Below are 22,406 nucleotides of genomic sequence, written 5' to 3'. Positions count from 1 at the left end.
AGCAACACATTAAGTCTTTCACAAACAACTGAAAGTCATCACGGAGAAGAAAACAGAATGACATTTGAAAACACACACACACACACACACACACACACTTTATAAGTACAAACCAGCACTCAGGATGCAGTGGTAGGAAGACTATGGCAAGTTTGAGGTCAGCCTGGGCTACAGGGCAAGCAAGACACTTGTCTCGGGGTTGGGGATTTAGCTCAGTGTTAGAGCGCTTGCCTAGCAAGCGCAAGGCCCTGAGTTCAGTCCCTAGCTCAGAAAAAAAGAAAAAAAAAAGACACTTGTCTCAAGACAAGGAATAAAATCCTTATATTAATGTAGACGGATTAAATACTCAGAAATTTGTCAGGCTCGCCCTCTCACACACACCAGACAAAATCTCACCAAGGTTAACCTTGATCTCCTGGATTTCTATGATCCTCTTGCCTCAACTTCCTAAGTTCTGGGATTACAGGTGTATGCTGCTGTCTTCTTTTTATTAATTAATTAATTAGTATTTTTTTAAAATCTATTTGCCAGGCAGTGGTGGCACATGCCTTTAATCTTATCACTTGGGAAGTAGGCAGATACCTGGATCTGATGCCGGCCTGATTTACAGAGAGTTCCAGGACAGCCAGGGCTACACTGAGAAATCCTGTCTCAAAAGAAGACAAAAACAAAACAAACAAAACTAAACTAAATTAAATAAGTAAATACCTAATTTAACTTTACTATTGGTGTTTTGAATTTTAACTTGTTTGAAATAGGGTCTCCTGTGGCCCAGGCCATCTTTAAGCTTGCTAAGTTGTTGAAGACCTGAGGAACGCTGATCCTTCTGCCCCTTTCTCCACAGTCCTAGGATTACAGATGTGAGCTACCATGCCAGTTTATGTAGTGCTGGTACTGGGCCCAGGATGCTGTACCTCCATCAGCTGAGCTGCAGTCCTACTCAAGTTTTGTTTGTTTTGTTTAGAAAGAGAAATTTATTCAGTACACGGCTAGGAGCAGTGGACACTAAAGTACTGCTTGCCAGATTTTGTTTTTGTTTTTTCCTTTCAGTTTATATATGACAGACACAGAAAAGCTAAAAGAAAAACACACATATATCTATCTCCCTCTATATACACACACATACACACATATATACATATGTATATACACACACATTATACATATGTATATATACATATACACATATACATATCTATCTATCTATCTATCTATCTATCTATCTATCTATCAAACACTATCCTAAAGAAAGCAGGTACTTCTCAGTCATTCTAAAATCACTGCACAATGATAGAAAAGATAGCTCTGGATGTGGACTTTGTAGCTTAAACTTTAGATTCTGGAAGCAGAAGTTGGGAGGAATGGAGAAGAGTGTGTTATGACTGGGCTTTTGCCATTCTTTGTAATGGACAGAGCAGCAAGCAGAAATCTCAGTGAGGACAGAGAGGATCTGAACAGTTTTCAGTGCTAAATCAACCTTGAATTCCCAGAATAAACCCATCTGGTTGCAAGATGTTACTCTCTTTCTGTATTGTTGTATTCAGCTTTATGTTTTGTTTAAATTCCGTGTCTATATTCACAGTCATGTTGGCCTGTAACAACACAATTAGGAGCTCTATAGTATAGCAACAAGTGCAGAATATTCCAAATACATAGGAGGAAAGTTTTCTTTTATCTTATCTGCAAACTGAGGTTAGACTCCAACAGCAGGAAGACACTAGACAGCACCTAAACACTCCTTCCTTCCTTCCTTCCTTCCTTCCTTCCTTCCTTCCTTCCTTCCTTCCTTCATTTTTTCCTTACTTTTTTGTAGTTAATGTTTTGGAACGATAGCCCAGGTTGATTTCAAACTCAGGATCTTCCTGCCTCAGCTGATTGCAGAATGACCATTTCATCCTCTTGAGACAGAGTCTGCTATACCCAGTCTTGCCCCGAATTCACTGTGTAGTTGAGGATGACCTTGTACTCCTGATTTTCTTGCCTCCACCTCTTAGGCACTAAGCTTAAAGGCGTGGGCTAGTGTGAGCTACTGTTCACAGCTGTGTTTTGGTGCTTCTGGATAAGGTTTACTTTGTAGCCTAGGCTGGCCTCAAATCAGGATGCTCCTGCCTCTGCATCAATTACTAGGATTACATTCTACCCAAATTGCAGACCACATCCATAATGGTTTATAAATAATTGCCCTTTACAGAAAAAAGGAATGTTTTAAATTTCTATGTCTAGAAGGAAGAGGGGAAAAAAAGCAAAATTTAAAGAAAGTAGCAGGAGAGAAGTAAAAGTGTCAAAGGTGTCATGAAACAGAAAGCACACAGCACAGAAAACATGAAAAGAGAGATGGCTTAGTAGGTAAGAGCGCTTGCGCATAAACATGGGCCCTGCCTGTGTTTGAGTTTTAATCAGGTGTGGTAAGTCACAGACATAGAAGTGACTGCCCTAAAGCGAGAGATTTCTTATACTCACTGAGCCCCAGAGATGGGAGGAATGTCAAATCATGCAGAAGCACATATTGAAGGAAGCACCAGCACTTGGGAGGCAACCGGAGGGAAGGAAATAGAGACAAGAACCTTGTTTCTGTGGGAAGAACCATGTTAAGAGAGTATAGGGACAACTAGTTCTCTGGCATCTGCCGTAGGGATCTAGGGCAGGCAGTAGTGGTCTTAGATATGGAGTCTCGCAGAGGAGGGTAGGACTGAGAACATTACTTTTCTCATTGCTGTGATCAAATGCCTGATGATTAAGGGAGGGTTTATTTTGGGTTACAATTCAAGTGTGCAAGTTCATCCCGGAGAGGAAGGCATGGTCAGAAGCTTGAGATTAATCACATTGTGTCTGTGTCAGTGGTGAGTAGTGCTGCTCAGCCGGACTTGTTCTTTTTGTGCAGGGACCTCTAGCCTATGGAATGAATGATGCTACAGACATTTGAAGAAACCCAATTTAGATAATCTTTCACAGGCATACCCAGAGGCTTTGTGGCGATTATATATATTTTCAAGTTGACAATAGCCATTGCAGGTGGTTTAGAGAATTATATGGTCCCCTATATCAAAGCTTCAAATATAGAAATTATAGGCCATGGTTGGTAGAAAGTGGAAGGGGACTTGACCCAGGCTGACATTGTGTAAGCTGTTCAGATTTGCCGTGTGGAGACTGGTGCACATAGATGTGTGGCTGCGCTACAGGCAACAGTGCAGATCCTGTGAACGATACATGATACTGAAGGATTCGGAAATCTACCCACAAGAAAAGTCCTGTGCCCTCCTCACCAAGCACAAAAGGTCTCTTGAGTTGAATTGTAAACTTTTGAAAAGCTGCTTAGCTAACAGTCTACGGCATATTGCCTTTCTTTTTTTTTTTTTTTTTTTTTTTTTTTTTTTTTTTTTTTTTTTCCGGAGCTGGGGACCAACCCAGGGCCTTTATGCTTCCTAGGCAAGCGCTCTACCACTGAGCTAAATCCCCAACCCCGGCATATTGCCTTTCTTGAGTGTGCAACAGAGACAAAGAGCACACATATGTCCACCAAGGCACACATATAGGATCATTTCAGCACCACTGCTCACTAGGCTCAAATGATTCTGTAGAAACAGGCACGCTGTGATGTGGCTGGACAGAGTTAAAATACTATGTTGTGGCAAGCAAGAATGTACTGACTGCACTTCCCCAGACCGATGTTAACTGAATCCAGTCAGTCTCCAGATGACTCCACAGATACAAATCCTAGAGTAGCAAAACAAAAGAGTAGGGCAGATCTCACGGCTGGCTCTGATTGGCTTGAAAAGATCCTCTGAGTATACTGCAGATGATTCTTAAGATATGTACACTTTATATTTTAAATCTTTCTGAAGGCCAAACAAGACGGCTCAGCAAGCATAGGCACCACCAACCTTGACTGCCTGAGTTTGATCCCCTGAGCCCACACTTTGGAAGAAAAGAACCAATGCCTACAACTGTCATCTGACTGTTCCATGTGTGCACCCCCTAAATGCATAAATAAATATAACAAATGTTTAAAATTTTTCTGAAAATAATTTGGATGTCTTCATATTTTGTTATTTTAATGTAAAAGGTACATTTATAAATGGAAAAATGAGGCATAACTTTTTTTATATCAATTAATGAGATGCATTACAAGTACTGTGCTTTGGAAATTGTCGCTCTATGAAGAAACACACACAGGACCTTTCATGATTGATGACTCTGGAAGTGCTCACTGATTTCTCTGTCTGCATGTAGCAAATCTGCCTATCCTGTCTGACTGGCGCTTTTTTTGGTATTCCTGACAGTAACAAAAAGATTTCTGAGTGACCACTTGTGGGTTCTACAGCTAGAGGGGTATTGTTGATGTCTAAAGGTGGCATCTTGTGGCTTGGCAACAGTAAAAACTTTAAACCAAATTGCATGTTACAAAAAGACAAGCAATTATTCACTAGTCATATAGACAGTTTCAAAGTTTCAAAGATGCTTTTATACACAAGTGTCCCAAGGTGTACAATGTTGCAGAATTCTGCTATTTTGTATTTCCCTTGGCCTGCATTTTCTGATAAGGTTGAGATGCTGAGAGGCAGTTAAGGTCTCTACATAGCCCACATTGGCCTCAATCTCTCCACCCTCCTAATTGAGCCTTTCCAGTGCTAGGATTACAGTGACATCACCAGTCCAGTATGGCAGTATAGGGTTAAGGGGAGCACCCGCCTGCCATCTATGTCCACTCTGGGCAAAGCCTGTCACAAGGAGGGGATCATGGGTATATCTAGACTGAGTTGTTCTTCTAAGGAAAGAAATCTTTCTATAGCTAGGCATAGTAGTGCATGCCTTTAATTCCAGCACTTGGGAGGAAGAGGCAGGCAGACCTCTTGAGTTTGAGGCTAGTGTCATCTACAGAGAGAGTTCCAGGACAGCCAAAGCTACACTGTGAGACCCTGTCTCCAAAAAAGAAAAAAAGCTTTCTACTTACATTTATTCATTTAACATGTATTCTGAATTATGTACTTAAATATAATATGCAATTAAACCACTTAAAATTTCTTACAGATTTTTATTTGCCATGAAAAAATTGAATTTTACTAACTAATTTCTGATGTATTTAAGATGATTACAGTTTTATTCTTAATGTTGATGAATTTCACTGGTCATTTTCTCACAATAAGCAATCCAGACATTTACACATTATATGACGTATACACATCATATAATGTTCTGTACCCCCTTCCCCCATGTCCCTTTTAAGCTATAGTTTCATGATTTTTACTTGTCCCATTTAAAAGTTTAATTTATTTTTATTTACCTGCCCGAATGTTTGCTTGTATCTATATGTGTGCGCCATTTTGCTTGTATCTATATGTGTGCACCACACCCATGCTTGGTGCTCACAGGCAACAGGGCATCGGATTCTCTGGAACTGGAATTCTAGATAATTGTGAACTACTTGGGTATTCAGTAGCAAGTGCTCCTAAGCACTGAGCATTTCTCCAGCCCCCTAATTTAAAATTTTCAGCATTTTATTTTTATAATTGTGGGGATGGTGGTAGTACCTATGAAGGCCAGAAGAGGGTGTTGGCTCACGTGTTACTGGAGTTCTAGGTGGCTGTGAGTTGCCCAGTGTGTGTGCTAGGAACCAAACTAGGTCCTCTTTATGGATAGTGTATACTCTTAACTACTGTCACTTCAGCAGTCGCTCTGTAGACCAGGCTGGACTCAAATTCAGAGATCCTCCTACCCTTGCCTCCTGAGTGCTGGGATTAAAAGCACGCTCAACCACAGCGCTTGTCTTTGTGTTTATAGAATAAAAAGTGTGGATACAACCCCAAGACATCTTTAAAAAAAATGTTGTAGAAACTTGGCTCCTTGCTTTCCCTTTCTGTCTGTGAGTGGCTCATTTATTTTCTTTTTTCTTTTTTTTTTCTTTTTTCTTTTTTTCGGAGCTGGGGACTGAACCCAGGGCCTTGCGCTTGCTAGGCAAGTGCTCTACCACTGAGCTAAATCCCCAACCCCGGCTCATTTATTTTAAATGTGGTAAGAGGAAAGTAGGAATCATGGGAGTGAGAAGGGCCATTGTGGAGGTTTGTGACAGGCAGTGTCTCTGCCTAAGGAACATTGCTCTGTTGCCTGGAATGTGAGCCAAGTCAAGACCTGAAAGGAAAGGACAAAAAGCAGCTCGTGTTTTCCCTTTTGGGAGCTCCAGGACTGGTGTGCGTAGTGGCCAGATGTGTGTTTCTTCTGTCACATGGCATATGCCATGAGTATGCCACTAGTTCTGGTCACGCAGAGCTAAGTACCGACTGCCTTTTCTCTGTCTCCCTTCTAGTATACATAGAAACCCCGGCACCACACGACCATCACTGCCACATGCTCTAGTCTCCTACTGGGACCCATTTTTGGGAAGGCCCGTCTGTGGGAGCTACACTGTTTCACATGCTCCCCTGGCACTGGGCACTGGGGTTGGCTAAAGGCGCAGAGAATAGAAACAGGGTCTGCCTTTCAGGAGTTGCTTCTGAGACCTACTGAAGAATTTCTGTGGGCAAAGTGTAAGCAATGTGGATGTGCAATCCCACCATCTCTAATAAGTTACTTGTTATCCAAACACTTAGGATGTGTGGTTAAAATGATGGTTTAAATGAGGTCACAATATGCTGCGTGTGATATTCCATCCAGTACACATATGATCTCAGCTCTTTAAGTACACATAGTGTTCATACAAGAAAGAGACCCAAAAGAAACCAGATTGCTGACCATAGTGACTGGCTTCATTCTCTAGGCTGTGATGAATCTATCTTCCCACTCCTGTCCCCAGTTTCTACCTGTACACGAGCTTGCCTTATACACACACACAAAGAAAATCTTTTTTGTTTTGTTTTTGTTGTTTTTTTTCAATATGGTATTTCTCAATGTAGCTCTGACTGTCCTAGAACTTTCTCTGTAGACCAGGCTGGCCTCAAACTCAGAAATCTACCTGCCTCTGCCTCCCAGGTGCAGGGATTAAAGACCTTACTAAGAACTTGAATCTTAAGGAAAAGGGAGTCTTGGGGAGAATGTACTTGGCTTTCTGCAGGAACTCAGTATCCTTTTTAGAAACATAGAAACCAGGAACGTGTACAGTAGCTCTGGGGAAATGACCAGTTGCCTGTTGTGATGTATCGGAGCCTGGCTTACAGATACTGGGGTAAACTGGGCCTCTCCAGGTCTAGCACAGAGTGCTCAGTGTTCACTGGCCTGAAGCACATCCTAGGTACTTAGAATGGCAGGAGATTTGAGGATAAAAGACTGTTATATAAGCATTAGGCTCCCTATGACTTAAACAGGGTCTCCCTGATATTATCAGGCCTGTGCACACCTGGGTGCTCTCAAGGCTGTTCTCTGTGCTCTTCAGTTCCAAGACCCACACTGCGGCTGGGACCTCAGGAGCAGAATAATACGGGGGACACTGAGTGATCCCCTGAACTTTTGAGATTGATTGTATATTTATTCACTTAGAGATGACAGTGAAGTGCCCCTGCCACAGTGAGCTGCCTGGTTATCAGGACAGAACTTTATTAAACCATTTGATTATTCTTCCCAGCTTTTGGGCTTGTGCCATACTTGAGTGCTGTTTTTTGTTTGTTTGTTTTTTGTTCGTTTGTTTGTTGGTTGTAGCCCTGGTTGTCCTGGAACTTACTCTGTAGACCAGGCTGGCCTCAAAATTCACAAAGATCCACCTTTCTCCTCCTTCCAAGTGCTTGGATTAAAGGTGTGCATCACCACTGCCCAGCTTGAGTGGTAGTTTTTCTTATCTTCCTCTCCGGGGTAGTATATAATGCATCCATGCCAAACGTCATGTGTTGGTGTCCAGTGGGATCGCAGGTATAGGGAAGCTCTGAACAGGGTTAAGACAGCTATGTAGGGTGACTTGTTCCCATAGCAAGCTGCTGACTCAGTGAAGCTCTGATATGATCTCAGCAAAGTCCTGGAAGGTTGTCTGATTTGCAGGAGGCTCCTGGGAGCTATGCAGCCACCCCCCTGTACTCCGATGAGTGGGTAGACTGTCTGTTTGGAGGTGGAGTGAGGTGGTTGGTCACGTGAGGTCAGGTGCTAATGGCTCTTCTACTGTCTTTCAGTGAACGAATTCACGGTGATCAGGAAGAAGTTCAAGTGCCCCTACTGCAGCTTCTCAGCCATGCACCAGTGCATCCTTAAGAGACACATGCGTTCACATACTGGAGAGCGGCCCTACCCTTGTGAAATCTGTGGCAAGAAGTTCACTAGGAGAGAGCACATGAAGCGACATACTCTGGTGAGTGCAGGCATCAGTACATGAGGGTACAAGTACCATTTTGTCTCAGATGTCCTGACAGGCAGGTCAGGAGCAGGGTGTAGAATACCCAGGATATCCCAACCCTCCACCCCAGTAATAGGTGCCTTGCAGAGCGAATGTGGAACAGAACGGGGAGAGCTGCCCTGACCCCATTACTGCGCCTCTCCTCGGGGGCTCCAAGCCTGTCTGAGTCTGAGTGCAGAGAGTGATGGCACATCACTTGCTGTCTGCTTGCTGGCCTCCTCAGCCACTGCAGAGTGCATGCTGCTACCTACACTCCGGCCTACCTGTTTGCATCCCTACTCTTGTGCCTGGCTCTTAGTACCTTGTCGAGAAACAAGTAGATTGGTTCAAGCCAGACACATCAGCAAAGTCAGGCAGGCACAGGCAGTTTATAGCAGGCAAGGCTCAGGGAATTAGAACTCCTAAAAATGAGTCAGGGCTTGGGAAGGGGAACATTTAGAGGAAGATGGAGTTAGGGGATGTCTTGCAGGCCTGCAGTTAGGGTCAGAGAACTAAGGAATGGCACAGCAGGCCTAGCACCACGTGATGGAATATTCCTGTGATACCAACCCTTGGGAAGTGGAGTCAAGAGTATGGGAAGTTCAAGATATTTAGTTGGCTCAGTGGATGAGGATGCCTGCCACCAAGCTTGACAACCTGGGTTCCATCCCAGGACCCACATAGTTGGAAGGAGAGAACAGACTTCCTTCTATCTATAGGTTGTCCTCTGTGTGGACAGTTATGGTGTTGAGAGGCACACGGGCGCGCGCACATAAACACACACACACACACACACACACACACACACACACACACAGTAAATTTTTTTTAAAGTTCAAGGTCATCCTCAGTTACTAGCAGATTCAAGGCCAGCCTGTGATACATGTGACCTTGTCTCAAAAAGAGAAACAAAATAACTTTCACTAGTTCAGTGTTTGTTTGCTGAGTCTGCAGAGTTTTACAGACTGAGGTAAACTTAAGCTGACTGTTGTCACCTCCACACAGCTTTTCCTATTCAGAGAATACTGCGTCTTGACTTTCAGCTTGTAGGTAATGAAAAGTCTTAAAAAAGTGTGCATTTTCTTTTTTTTTGTTCTTCTCCATCTTTATTAACTTAGGTATTTCTTATTTACATTTCAATTGTTATTCCCTTTCCCGATTTCCAGGCCAACATCCCCCTAACCCCTCCCCTCCCCAAGTGGGCATTTTCTTAACTGAAACCTCATTCACCCTTGTTTGAGATTGGCTCACTCTGCCTGCCCTTCATATGGGGTAGTTGTTTCCACTTCCGGGAGTCACCTCAGTTTGGAGGAGGAGGCAGGAGGATAAGTTTTAAACCAGCCTGTTACCAAGCTCAGAATCTGCTACCTACAGAGTAGGTAGATCTTGTGTTTGATGACTGTGACGCCCCATGTGTCAAGGCTTGGGTGAGAAAAAGGTCTATAGTTTACATGGTTTCCTTGGAATGCCTATCTTTGAAAACATATGACCCTCTCTGCTTAGATGTAGCTCTGTATCCCAAATCACTATGCTCACCATCTTCCTCTTGGCAAGCAAAAGCCCTTCCAAGCCCCTGCAGAGGTGAAGATACAGTGCTGAGGGCCACTCTGTACACTGACAGGATCAGGAAGGCATGGTCTGAAGTATTCTAAACACCGTTGTCACAGGAGTGGCAGCAGACTGCAGGACGCCCAGCATCCTTCTCTTTTCCTGGGCATGTCAGTTAGGATGGGTGAGTTCTGAGGAGAGGCTCCCTGAAACATCTTTGTCGTCTCTGAGCATCAGAGCACAGCTGATCGTTCCCATGGTAGTTCCCATGGTAGTTCCCAGGCCACAGGAATCTTGTAGTGCCAGATTCCTAGGCCTGCTCCTGTCTAATCAACACTGCTGTTAGCTTGGCCTAAGTTTTGTGAAACTTTGGGTTTAAAATGGCAAACAAGAGCTCGTGTGTGTGTGTGTGTGTGTGTGTGTGTGTGTGTGTGTGTGTGTGTGTTTCAGTTGGTAGAGAGTTTGCCTAATATGCAGAACTCCTCGGTTTGAGCACTAGCACTACATAAAACCAAGCATGGTAAAACATCTGTAGATATAACTGCAGAATCATAGAGGCTGAAACAAGGGTGTTGAGAATTTCAGGCCACCTGAGGGAGGGAGAGACACTCAAGCCAAAGAACCCAAAGTGCCCTATGTACTAGGCTATTACATATTCTAGAATCAAGCTTTTAGGGAAGCTTATGAAGCTGGCACCCCAGCTTCAAGTCCCCCAGTGACAATCCTTTTCAAGTCATGCTGTGGGCTTCCCAAGTTTTTGTCAGTTGATGGATATTTGAGACATAACTCAGAGTTCTGTGGAAGGCAACTCTGCGTGCAAGAATGGTATATTCAAGAAAGGGGAGGCTGGGTGTTCCCCAAGATCTTAGGGTCTGGAAGCCTGGGAAGCCCAGGACAGGAGAGTAGCTCTCAAGGCCCAGACAGAACCACAGTGCCATCTTGTGGTCAAATCTTTGAGTGGAGGAGCCCTTTGCCGTCATGCTTATAGTTGGAGAACTGGCAGATTCAGAATAGTGGGAACAAGTTATAACCACCCCCTTAGCTGTGTGTAGCCTGCTCTCCAGCAGTCCTGGTGGCAGCATATGCAGGAAGGAAGGGAGCCTAGAGTCTGGGGAAGCTTCTAGCAAGGAAATGTATTCTAGGGTGTTGACCTGAGACCAGTCCATCTGTGTGTGGCCTAGGACTGCCTGGCCAGGGGCAGTTATGGGCTCCTCTGGGTTCCTCCAGCTTCCATTTTGAAGCTTAGGGTCAGGTCTTATATACAGGGAGGTACAGTGAGGCTGTCCAGGTTGAGAACCCCTATAGGTACCCCACAAATCCCATCTCTTGGAAGGCAATTCTGCATGGGCTAACTTTCTACGGAGTACACTAGTTCCTATGCACACTTCCACAGGCCCAGGCCTCCTGCTTCTACTCCAGGAACTCTATAGACTTTTGTGTTCTTCACACTCAAGGCCCCTCTACAGCGTACTGTGCTTTCCTGCTAATTACTACAACAGGCAGGGCACCGACTGCTGCTGTCCCTCCCTGGCTGCCATATTTCCTCTGCTGACCTTAACTGCACATCTCTGTCCTTGCCTTTCAGGCAGAAGGTCTTGCCCCTTTTCAGGGAAGCAATGTGCATAGGAGCCAGGCTGGGGTTCAACTCCACTGCCCTGCTGTCAGGCTGCAGTCTGTTTCCCACCCATCTTCTCTTAGGACTCTGTGCTGACCCCTCTCCCTCTACTCCTCACCTGTAGCTCCCATGCTGCTTAGCTCACCAAGTTAGACTGGGCTTCCTTGAAGGAAGATTCCACTTGCAGCTTCCAACCACAGCTGTGTGTGGGTCCCCTGTCCTGTGCACCCAGGTGAGCAGTGTTGTAACTCTTAGCTCTGCACCACCTGGGTTGCCAGGCCTCTGCCTGCACAGAGTTAATGTGATCTGGGCTCCAGAGCTTCTCTAGGACTGATAGGAGCCTCTCAGTTTGCTTTGCATGGAAGTTTGTAGGAAGGCTACTTCAGGAAGAAGGAGTCATATGACCCAGTGAGAATTGTACCATTGAGTGAGAGTACTTGGATACAGGTATGTTGGGATCTGGCCCAGTTTGTAGCTGGTGGCATGGCAGGGCTTCCCCTGGTGCCTATAGCATCCCCAAGACGATTTGCTGCCTCTAGTGATATTGCCCACGGGGGCTCCAGATAGATGTTACCTACAGTCCCTGTCAGGGGCTGTCCCTCCTGTGTCTCTCATGACCTAATACTCCTCACCCCAATACTTCACCCTTCCACTGACTATTCTGTCCCTCTAGGTCCACAGCAAGGACAAGAAGTACGTGTGCAAAGTGTGCAGCCGCGTGTTCATGTCTGCAGCCAGCGTGGGCATTAAGCACGGCTCTCGTCGCCATGGTGTGTGTGCGGACTGTGCTGGCCGGGGTGTGGGCACACCACTGGACCACGGTGGAGGTGGGGAGGGCTCCCCTGAGGCACTGTTTGCTGGTGAAGGGCCATACCTGGAGGACCCGGATGATCCACGAGGGGAAGTTGAGGAGGAGCTGGGTGAGGACGAGGATGAGGATGTGGCCAAATGGAAGGACGACGTGGGTTTGGCACATGAGGATGCACTGCTGGGAGATGACAAGGATGATGAGGACTCTCCACAGGGGCCTCACAGCCCCGCTGGGGAGCCTGATAAAGACTTTGCCTGGATCTCCTAGGGGCCCTGCTCTAGGGGGCAGGGTGAGTGGTGGCGGAATCGCTTTGTTCACCTGTGTGTGTGTCTTAGTGGATCTTTGCTTACCCAGGAGCAGGGCCATGCTAGTTCCTTGAAGCTCTTCTTACAGGCCCTCCTCTGTGCTATACCCTCCCCACTGCAGAAACTGGTCCTGTGAGCTAAAAACTGGGTGTGGCTCCAGTAACCGGGGAGCACTAGGACTGAACACGAAGCAAGGGGTACAGTGTGGGTTTAAGAAAAGGGAGAATGCATGCTCCCACCTGTCCAGGTATCCCCAGCAGGTGTCTAGATGCATGGGCAGGGCTGCGCCAAGGCCTGGGTATGCTTCCTCAGGGTATCAAAGGAGCCCTTTGCTGTGAACCTGGCTAGGAATGCAAGATGACTCAGTGTACAGGTCAGGGTCAGCACTGGTTATGGTCGTGAGGGCAGCCCCCCAGTCTGCAGGCCTGAGTAGGTGTTGAGTTTTGCATAAACACAAACTGCTTCATCCACAGCATTGCTCAATCTCCTTCTATTCCCCCCCTCCCCAAGCAGTCAGGTTATGGGCTATGGCCCTGTGTCACTCTGTCCTCTTGGGTTCTGTTGTCCCATAGCAGCTGGTGGAACCTAGTGGGCAACAAGTCCTGCAACCCTCTTACCTCCAGGCTTTGGTGCTTAACACAAAACGGCTGCAGATGCCTCTCTGGAAGCCCTAGGCTCCAGGTGCTATCTCTGTGGGAAGCAGCTACCTAATTGGCAGGCTGAGGAGGAGTGCTGTCTGTTCAAGAGGGGACCTGTGGCCGGATACTTTCCACTTGAAGCTCACAGGGTTGAGCTGCAAAGGCCACAGCTCTTTGTTCTGTGTGCACTTTCTTGGAGAGCCCCATTGTGCACCCTGAGTTCTGCCTGTGCTTTTGCTGATCCCTCCTTGGACCAGATAGAGCTCAGCTCTTGCCTTTGTTGCTGCTAACACTGGAGGTGGGTGTTCCTAGCTGCAGTGTGCTGCTATGCCTCTCTGCCTAGGAACCAAATTTTAAAGAAGTCAGAGACATTTGGAGGTGGTCACTACAGGTTACTTTGTTTCAAATTGTTTTTCTCACTTGATAGGACTCCAGTGGAGTGGTTTCCTTCAACCCTTCATCAAGTCCTCTTGCTGTATTTCTACAGGTTCTCTCACTTGTTCTATGAAGTGTGGGCTTCATTTCCATGGCTTCGAGGCCCAGGGAGACAGCTGTCCACTCACTGGCAGGGTAGATATAGATGCTGCAGCCTGCCCTTCTCTTGAGGCTGTTTCTGACAAACTATCAAGACATTCCGTCCCTCGCCCACCTCAACTCCCAAAGGCCCACTGCAGTGGTTGTTCAGTGAGCGCTCTGGCGAGTGCTGCTGGGCTAATCCCCACCCTGTGCAAGGGCTCAGAAAGCTACTAAGCATTAGGGCCAATTAGAGAGTTTTGTTTCCCTTTCTCAGACACTCAGATAGCTTTTATACTTTGTTTTTTAAAACTGGCACATCTGTTCTCTTTGGTAAGTAAGGAGACGCCATAATAAAACTGTAATTTAGGTCCCAGTGGTTGTGCAGAACACGTCACTTGTGACACTCCTCACGCACTAGCTGCCTAAGCTGCAGAGGGTGCTGGCCTGGTCCTATGGAAGGAAGTAGTCATAGCTTCTGTTGTTTTAAACAAAACAACAGGAAGGAGAGGACCAGGACCCTCCTATACACAGTGTGTAGGAACAGATGCCTGGGAAGCTGTGTGTCCCTCTACTCACTGCCCTCTTGCTCTGAGGCACGCCAGTTCTGGAGTACATTTCCATCTATGATGATATAGCTAGACCTCCTTTTACCAACAAAACTCCAGGTTGAGACTCTCCAGCCTTGCCAGGGCCCATTGAGAGCTCCCAGACTTAGTACATTTCTCCCTCTTTTGAAATGCCTTTTCTAAACACTTTCTTATAAAATGCATTTGGAAACTAGACCTTTGCTACCACTGTCTCTGGGTTTTTGTATCAGTCCCAACTTCTCAGGCTGTCCTGCCCAGGACGCAGGACCCCTGGCCCACCTCCCAAGGCTCCTGTGCTCCACTCAGGATGTCTTGCTCTGACTGGCTCCCCTTCCAGACTGCCTTTTCTGGCCTTTCTGGGGTTCCCTGTCGGAACCAGGGCACTTCCTTAAAACCAGTACTGTACCAGAAAACTGAGGGTCCCAGTTCTGGTCCCACCACCTTCCAAGTGTTTGCCTTGTAGCAGGCTTCGTTCTCGCTCAGTTTCCAACTGGAAAGTGGAACTCTAGAGATCCAGATGAACACATCCATCTCAGGAGGCATGGAGGGAAAAGATGTATGTATACGTTTTTTTTTTAAATGTGACTTTTTTTAAATCAATGTTCAAACTAATAAATATTTTTTTATGAAGAAGAAAAATGTGTAGATTACATTTCACATTTTGTATTTTTTTTTTGTATGTGTGTGTGTCTGTATTCTGGTGTTTGTAACACCAAAGTGGAAAATACAGCCCATGTTGTGGGCGCTGTGAAGTTGAGATGAGAAAGTGATATGACCTTGGCACGGGTCTTTGGATCCCAACCAGTTTGTGTATTTGGACTCTGAGTTTTGGGGACCAGGACACTGCTAGGACAGGGACCTGACTCAGAAGACACAGCTATGCTTCCAATTTTGCACATCTTCCTTTAAAAACAGGCAACAAAACAAAACCCGAGAAAATGCAAAACTGGAACTTTTTGCAATATTATGAAAGATACTCCTACTTTGGCTCATTCTATGACATGTACAACTCCTAAGAAGCCATACTTAACGGTGGTGTTATTTTTCAGACTCTATTGTGATTTGTATGTGGCTCTTTTAGAATCACTTGTAGTGAGGGTGCTGTGTGTGCTTTTCTTAAATATTTATTTTTTTCAACATGCTTTCAATCTGTCAACAAAAAGGAAAAAAGAAGGCAGTGTTTGAAGATTGCTGATTTTTTTTCTGGGGATAATCTATATTATATTGACTTTATATTAATTATTATAAACTGTGTTTGTACTGAAGATGTGTTCAATATTTGTGGGAGGTTTGTCATAATCAGTGGTGGGGTTCACTGCTCTGTTGTCCTGCTCTCTCTCGATAGCCACAGACAGGTAAGGGTTACCTTCTCTAGTGGTTCTTGCCATTTGTCTGCCTAGGTGTGCTCCAGGTTGCCTGTGGGTTTCCTTTCTGTGATGGGATTTAGTGTAGACATTCTTGCAAAACAGTCACTTTAAATAAAATGGGAAACTGCTGCTCCATGCAGATGCCTCCTGTGTGGTTTGAATATAGTACCTTCCTTGGATCTGCTGCTGGATGGAGGGGGACAGCTGCCTGCTCTTTGATTATCATTCACTTTCTGCTTCCCTCCTAGTTCCATTTCTTTCCCCGGGGGAGGTAACCTTGGTTTCTGGAAAAATAAACAAACAAACAATCTCCACAATTTTTAATTTTTCTCCTCAACTCCTATGGCCAAGGCACAAGACACCTGAGCTTCATTATCATGGTGAACGTCAGTCTCAAGGTCCTGCAACCACCACCTTACGTGTGGGCACGAGACTCCTCCCCATACCTCTCAAAGTGCATCTTAAACAGGCTTTACAGGGTCCATCAACATCTTCGACAAGTAGGTAAGTGACAGACAGGGAGGCAAACTGCCCCTGCAGCCAAAGGACAACAAGCAGTTTCAAGGCGCTTTGAGTATGCAGTCATTCCTCCCCTCCAGGAGTCACCCCACCACAGGTTTGCTGCAGGGTCAGGCTAGGAGTGAGAAAGAGGCCAGGCGGTAGCATCACAGACTGGCTCAGTCCAGGAACTGCTAGCAGGCTTTCTTCCAGCCACAAGCTGAGCACCACAAGTCCCATGCCATACACTTCCCGGTACCTTCTGGCATCAACCCGGGGCTTCCTGGAGGAGACACGCAGGGGGTATGGAGAATCGTCAGCTGAGACCTTTACCACCTAGTACACACCCAGCCCCTCCAACTACACATACGTCAGGTTGGCCCCAAGGACAGGGCTGGTATGTAGTTCCTGGCCTGTCCCCAGGTGGCCAGACAGCTATGGAATGAGCCACAACCCCTGAACTGTTTCTCTCCAGAGTGCTCTGAGACTTGACCCCAATTTCTCTGTGGCCTCACTTGGCTGGTAGGCATGGTCACTGTGGCACGCCTGTGGAACAGCTGGACAGCTGAGCTTGGGAGGTGGAGACAAAGCTAAGGGCTGTAATAGACTGGGAAGAGCTGGGGGCTCCACATGAAGAAGGCGAGTGGCATGGAGACTATAGGAGACACTGGAGTCAGGCTAACAACACATTAGGCAGCATGTCCATACCAGGATCAAGCTCCGTGTTGTCGAAGTCCTCCTTGCCATCGCTCTGCTCTGGCTCTGCCTACCTCCTGCAAGGAACAGAGATGAGAGCTTAAGTTTTAGTGAGGCCTGACCCCACCCTGGCCAAACTCCCAGTCCCACGCACAGCAGGTATGTCTCTGCATCCCAGACACTACGCATAGCACCTCCTCACAGCTCTTCCACAGACACTGGAACGTGACCCCAATAGCGCTCTGAAGTGATAGGGGCTTAGGTCAACAGTGGCCACCCTGTCCTGCCCAACCCTAGAGGGTATTTCCCCAGGCCTACCTTCCTTTTTCTCAGGGTAGCCTCCCCAAACAGAAAGTGGGCTGCTTCAGAGGGCAGCAGGGGTGACGGAGTGGATGGAGAAGACTGGCTGCTGGTCGGGTCCTAGCTCCAGTCTCCACTGTTGCTGCTACTGCTGTAGCTGCCTTAAGGTGAACCAGGGCTTCCTTCCAGGGCTCCAAGCCAGACTCTGAAGGGAAACTCCACACGGGAGCTCAGAAGGCTCAAGCTGCTTTGCGGAAACTGCTGCCTGTTGGCTCTGTCCAAGTCTCTGATTATGAGTTGCCACCTGTGCAGGTGAGCCTTGAGGAGTAGGGGCAGCTGGGAGAGTTTGACCTCAGAGACTTAGAGCAAAGCCTCTCCAGCAGAAGGCAGGGAGGCCGGCATGGCCCGGAAGCAGCACGGCCAGCCAAGTGCAGTCACAGTTTTGGCTTCAGCGAGAGGCAGTCAGGATCCAGATAATCTCTTAGAGAGTCCAAGAGGCAAGCTTAGAAGGTGGCACATCATGTTTGGGGACACTGCTTGCTCCATAGAGGCTTAGTGTCTGGGAAAACAAAAACAAAAAACCCCAGAAGTTTCGGACCCAGCCCATACTCGAGCATGGGTTTCTGAGTCTCATCTGGACTAAAGGTGACAGCTGGTGCCCCCAAACAGAGGGGGCTGGTAGACAGGCTTATAAGGCTTGCAGCCTCTGTGACCTTTCCAGCCTTCAACCCTAGCCCCGGGTGGGGGTGGGGGGGGTGGGGTGGGGAGCATATTCTAGAGATGAGGCTGCCCAACATGGACATGTGCAGGCCTGAACATGTGTGTGGACATCAGGCAGGAGACCTGTCTTCACCCCCAGCCTAGGATGCAGAGTTGAAAATCCAGGAATCACAGGGCAGGACAGGACAGGGGTCCATAAGAGGCTTGCGTTCAACAACACACACTTCCTTCCATAATGGCTCCTTCAGACCCTGGTGCTGAGTAGAGTTCTGAAGGTTCACTTAGTTCACCTAGTGGGCAAGGACAGCAATGGCTCAGCCTTCCCAGCCAGCACAGGTATGGGCCAAGCGCCAGGGGTGTGTGTGTGTGTGTGTGTGTGTGTGCGTGTGTGTGTGCGTGCACGCGTGTGTGTGTGCGTGTGTGTGTGCGTGCACGCGTGTGTGTGTGCATGTGCGTGTGCGTGTGCATGTGTGTTAAGGAGACTGGGCTCAAAGCACAGGCGAATCTCTGAATAGTCAGCCCCTGCTGCAGTATAGGGCTGGCAAGTGTGAAGGTAGGGGCCAGGGCCCCTAGATAGTTAGGCTGAGACTCCTTTTTCACAGAGACCTCTGACATCTGTGCTGGCATCTGTCACTCTAGCACACACTGGGTTACTCCATATACACACACACTTGGGGTATCGACCACCACCTCACCTCTTTGCTGGCATTGGATATGTGGACAGAAGGCACTGGGAGCTGCGCTGAGGCTTCAGCCTTGGGTTCATGGTCTGAGGTTTCTGCAGCTTTGAGAACTCCAAGCCCACCAGGCTGCCACCTATAGAAGGGTCCTGAAATGGGGATGAGAGTGGGGGGGAGAGTGGACCTGGGACCCCAGACTCTATCTCAAATCTGTTTGGTGCCCAACTCTCACACCAGATGCAGCTGGTATGGACTGCATGGCCCTACCTCAACTTGCCTTCACAGGAAGCATCAGTTGGTCTCTCAGTTTAGCCTGGCTTGACCCACAGATACACAATGACACACAAACACAGGCCAATGCGCCTCCCCAGCTGCCATGCCCTCGGAGCCCAAAGTGTGCACAGACCAGACGCCATCTTCACAAAGAAACTGGCAGTACCCCTGCCCACCTGTACCTGCAGTGATGCGGGCACAGTAGCCAGTGTAGCACACTGACCCAGGTTCTCTGCACTTAGAATCTGGAGAGGCTACAGATGCTCTGTCCTGACCCTCAAGAGTGGGGCAGGTGAGGTTCGCAGACCGTACTGGCTAGGGGTGGGGGGCTCAGCTTCTATGGCCTATGCTGCAGAATTGACGCCAGACTCTATGACAGGCAGACTCTATGACCCCCACCCAGGATCTGCACCCCCCCCACCTCTGGCCCCCCTCCAGCTGCCTGACTGGCCATGTCCCCTATTCTGCTTTTTTCTGGTGCTTGTGTTTATTGTCCCTCGCCCACAGCAACACCTCAAGTAGCCCATGCTTCCCTCTGTCCCGGATTGGACTTACAGGTCCATATAAGACTGGTGGGGGTTGGGGGGCCGGCTCAACTCCTGCAGACAGCTCCAAGATGCCCACCAGCCCTACAGCCCAAGAGGTAGGGCTTAGCCCGCAAAGCCACCAGAGCTTGGAAAGGGTGGCACCTTCTTGGCTGGCCTCCTGCAAGCTGGACTGCCAGCAGCCGCCTACTTATGTAACTTCAAGGGCTGGTGACAGAGGTTTAAGGAGGATCTGAGGGTCCAGATCCCACTCTTCCAACTGGTCCTGTTGTTCCATACTCTCGGGGCCTACTGACAGAATTCTGAGTCTAATGACCAGGCCATAGCCTCAGAGCCCAAGGATCAAAACCAAAGACTAGAAGGGGACATCTAACCCTTTCAGAAAACTCCCACTCCAACCTTCCCAGCTTTAAAAAAAAAAAAGCAACCGAGAGCCAATCTTACTGAACAGAGATTTAATTAGGCCACAAGGACTGGACCTGAGCTTTGTGCTGTCAGCTGTGGAGGTGAAGGACACAGAAGGACCTGCACATCAAACCCTCCTGAAGCAGAAGCAGACAGGAGGTGAGGGCTCAGCTGCTCAGAGGCCCATCTCCTTGATGCTTTCATATACATTTTCTAAGGTTCCTTGCTTCATATCCTGGCCCCTGAGAGTGATAGCCTCATATTTCACATCATTCCCAAGGGCCAGAATTGTTCTCCCATCCTGGAGGTTCAGCTGGTCTGTGTCAGGTCTTGGGTCTCTTCTTTTAGGCTTGCAGACCCTAGAGTATAAGACATCCATCTAGAGAGAAGAGGCAAACCCAAGGAGGGTTCAGCATTGTCCTCACCAAGGATGGGCTCAGTCCCATCTACCCTGCCCTTCCCAGGCTGACGTTACCTGAGTAGCTGGGGTCACCTTAGCCTTCTGCTGTGATTCTTGGCAGCCCTGCTCTGTCCCTTTGTGCTTCTGGATGCAGGCATACTCGGCCCCAGGACCAAGCCTGGTACAGCTAATGGTCAGCTGTCTTCCAGGCCACACCACAGGGCTAGCAGCCAGGCTGGCCCTGGGAATTGCAGCCAGCCCCACATTGGAGTAAGTGGCCTCAGGGCTAGTAGAAGACGGAGTTGCAGGGGCAGCAGGAGGGGCCCTGGGCAGTTGCCGTGGTGGGAAGGCAGAGTTGGGTACCTGAGACCTGGTGCTGCCCCTGGATAACTCTAGCCAGCGTGGATGCAGAAGATCCATGCTAGCAGGCCGTGGGGCTAGGAGTGAAGTCAAGGCAGTAGTCACTGTGGGGCTAGCCCTAGTGGTAGGAGACTGAAGCCACCAGCCCTACACTTATGGTTCCCAGGAACTCACCTATGCTGGAGCGTTGGCCTCGGTGCAGCTCATGCAGTCTGGTGTCAGACTTGCTGAGGGAGCAGAGGTGGGCCTGTCTCAGCAGTGGCTGGGGGGCAAGGAATGCTGGTTGATCCCCTGCTGTCTTCACCCCAGCCCCAGGGACAGTCTGACACTCACCACTTCCACTGGCATCAAACTGCCCTGCAGCCCAGTTTGCTGCCTCTGAGCTCTCTTCCTGGGGGCAAGAGTGCTGTTAGTCTAGTAGGCAGAGGAAGGCAGAGGTGGTCAGATGATGGCCCAGGCTCAGTGTGGAAGCACATGGAGAGCCGTCCTATGGACTTCTCTGTTGTGACTTCTGGCTCTGAGCCACGCAGGGAAAGGGTAAGCCACGCAGAATCCCAGGCACATACCTGTGGCAGGCTGTGCACAGTGCCCATAGCCAAAGGAGCAGGGAGAAGCAGCCCAGGACCCAGAGAGCTAGTGGGGCTGAAGGCACTGGTGGCCTCATCCTGTCAAGCAGGGAAGGGAGACCTGGGGACAGAAGAGATGAGCACTGGGGGCTGGCTGGCTGTGGGACCAGTGTACAGCTGCAGCCTACTTGCAGATCTGGCCCAGCAGTGGGTTCCTTCTCCCTGGTTGACTCAGCACACCGGAAACCCCCAGCCTTGCATTTTTGCCCTGCCCTGGGGACCCACCTTCCTTCTCTAGCTAGGGCTCCTAGTGAGAAGGGCTCTGCCTATCCATTTAGTTATCAGGAGTGGAGATGCAGGAGCACGGCCAGCAGTTATGACCTCACTGAACAAAGCTGCATCTCTGGCTCAAGCCCATCACCTGGGGAAGTCTCTGACATCACTGACGTTGAGCCACAGACCACAGATCTCACCTCTGGCCACCAATGCCCAAGGAGTGACCCCTTGTGTCAAGCACTGTTCCTAGATTACTCACAACGCAAGTTAAGCAGTTGGTGGTCAATGAACAGGGGAGCTGCTATGAGGGCCATGTACTCCCACCCCACTCTTCCCTTCCCAGGGTTCCTGCCTTTCCTGGAGTTGCCTTTAGTAGAGCTGATTAGGGTCTTGCCCATGAGTTCAGGGTGAATAAAATCAGGGTGAGGGCCTGCCTGTCCAGGCCTGGAGTATAGGCTTCTTATACAGAGTGGGCCCAAGCTGACTAGCTTGGCTACAGCCAAGTTATCAAAGGCCTGGCCAGGCAGGGACTAACCCTCCCAGACCCCAGGGCATGGAGAGGTTGGGGACTGGCTCAGGATAGAGGATGGGAGAGCACTTACCAAGGCCACCGGGGGTTTGCTGCTTGGCCCTGTCTAGGGCAGCCAGGAAGGTCTTTGTGGGCTGCTGGTGACGCCTCACCTCACTTCCTGTGTTTCTCAGCACCTCCCAGCAGCCACACAGCTCCTGCGCAGCTGCTCCCACAGCCTCTGCTCGCCTCACGCCTCATCATGGCAACTTGCACAAAGGCAATTATCACAGAGACAAGCACAGTCCCCTCTACCCCAATGAGGCACACACCCATTAGTGAGGTGAACAAAGCAGGTCAACTGGATGGATTATCCGTGGCAGCCGAAAACCAGAAATGAACCCCAAACCCCCTGGAGTCAGGTCTGCCTGCTTTCCTGATAGGATCCCTAAGGTGTTTCCATCTCACACACCCTGCCTGTTCGTGAGTTCCGGGACTGAGGAGC

General features: G+C 48.4%; 3 protein-coding genes across 4 annotated transcripts in view; 1 reads left to right on the top strand and 2 right to left on the bottom strand.

Moving 5' to 3' along the window:
- Zbtb46 (zinc finger and BTB domain containing 46) overlaps positions 1–15,822 on the top strand; it is a 68,601-nt gene extending 52,779 nt beyond the window's left edge. The window contains exons 4-5 of the mRNA XM_032904973.1: positions 8,088–8,263; positions 12,124–15,822. Of these exons, the coding sequence (XP_032760864.1) occupies positions 8,088–8,263; positions 12,124–12,528 (581 nt within the window). The 3' untranslated portion in view covers positions 12,529–15,822. The remainder of the gene's footprint in view (positions 1–8,087; positions 8,264–12,123) is intronic.
- Positions 15,485–18,827, bottom strand: Slc2a4rg (SLC2A4 regulator). Its single transcript, XM_032902660.1, is given in 11 exon segments — positions 15,485–16,409; positions 16,411–16,455; positions 16,509–16,532; positions 16,609–16,807; positions 16,810–16,854; positions 16,857–16,967; positions 17,026–17,110; positions 17,187–17,338; positions 17,341–17,384; positions 18,584–18,717; positions 18,801–18,827. Coding segments are annotated over 11 exon segments (924 nt in total). The 3' UTR covers positions 15,485–16,351.
- Positions 18,828–19,824: 997 nt separating this feature from the next.
- On the bottom strand, positions 19,825–22,386 carry Lime1 (Lck interacting transmembrane adaptor 1). Of its 2 annotated transcripts, XM_032904977.1 has the most exons (6): positions 21,996–22,386; positions 21,118–21,238; positions 20,885–20,942; positions 20,726–20,813; positions 20,267–20,628; positions 19,825–20,170 (listed from the first exon to the last, which is right to left on the bottom strand). In XM_032904977.1, exons 2-6 carry the CDS (start codon positions 21,213–21,215, stop codon positions 19,967–19,969), a joined length of 810 nt encoding a protein of 269 aa, XP_032760868.1. In that variant the 5' UTR covers positions 21,216–21,238; positions 21,996–22,386; the 3' UTR covers positions 19,825–19,966. The 2 variants fall into 2 exon arrangements, with proteins under 2 accessions (XP_032760868.1, XP_032760867.1); XM_032904976.1 differs by having other exon boundaries at positions 21,118–22,386.
- Between the last annotated feature and the right edge of the window lie 20 nt (positions 22,387–22,406).

The sequence above is a fragment of the Rattus rattus genome, chromosome 5, assembly GCF_011064425.1.
Source record: "Rattus rattus isolate New Zealand chromosome 5, Rrattus_CSIRO_v1, whole genome shotgun sequence".
Classification (NCBI taxonomy): Eukaryota; Metazoa; Chordata; class Mammalia; order Rodentia; family Muridae; genus Rattus; species Rattus rattus.
This window is presented reverse-complemented; position numbering and strand designations above follow the sequence as displayed.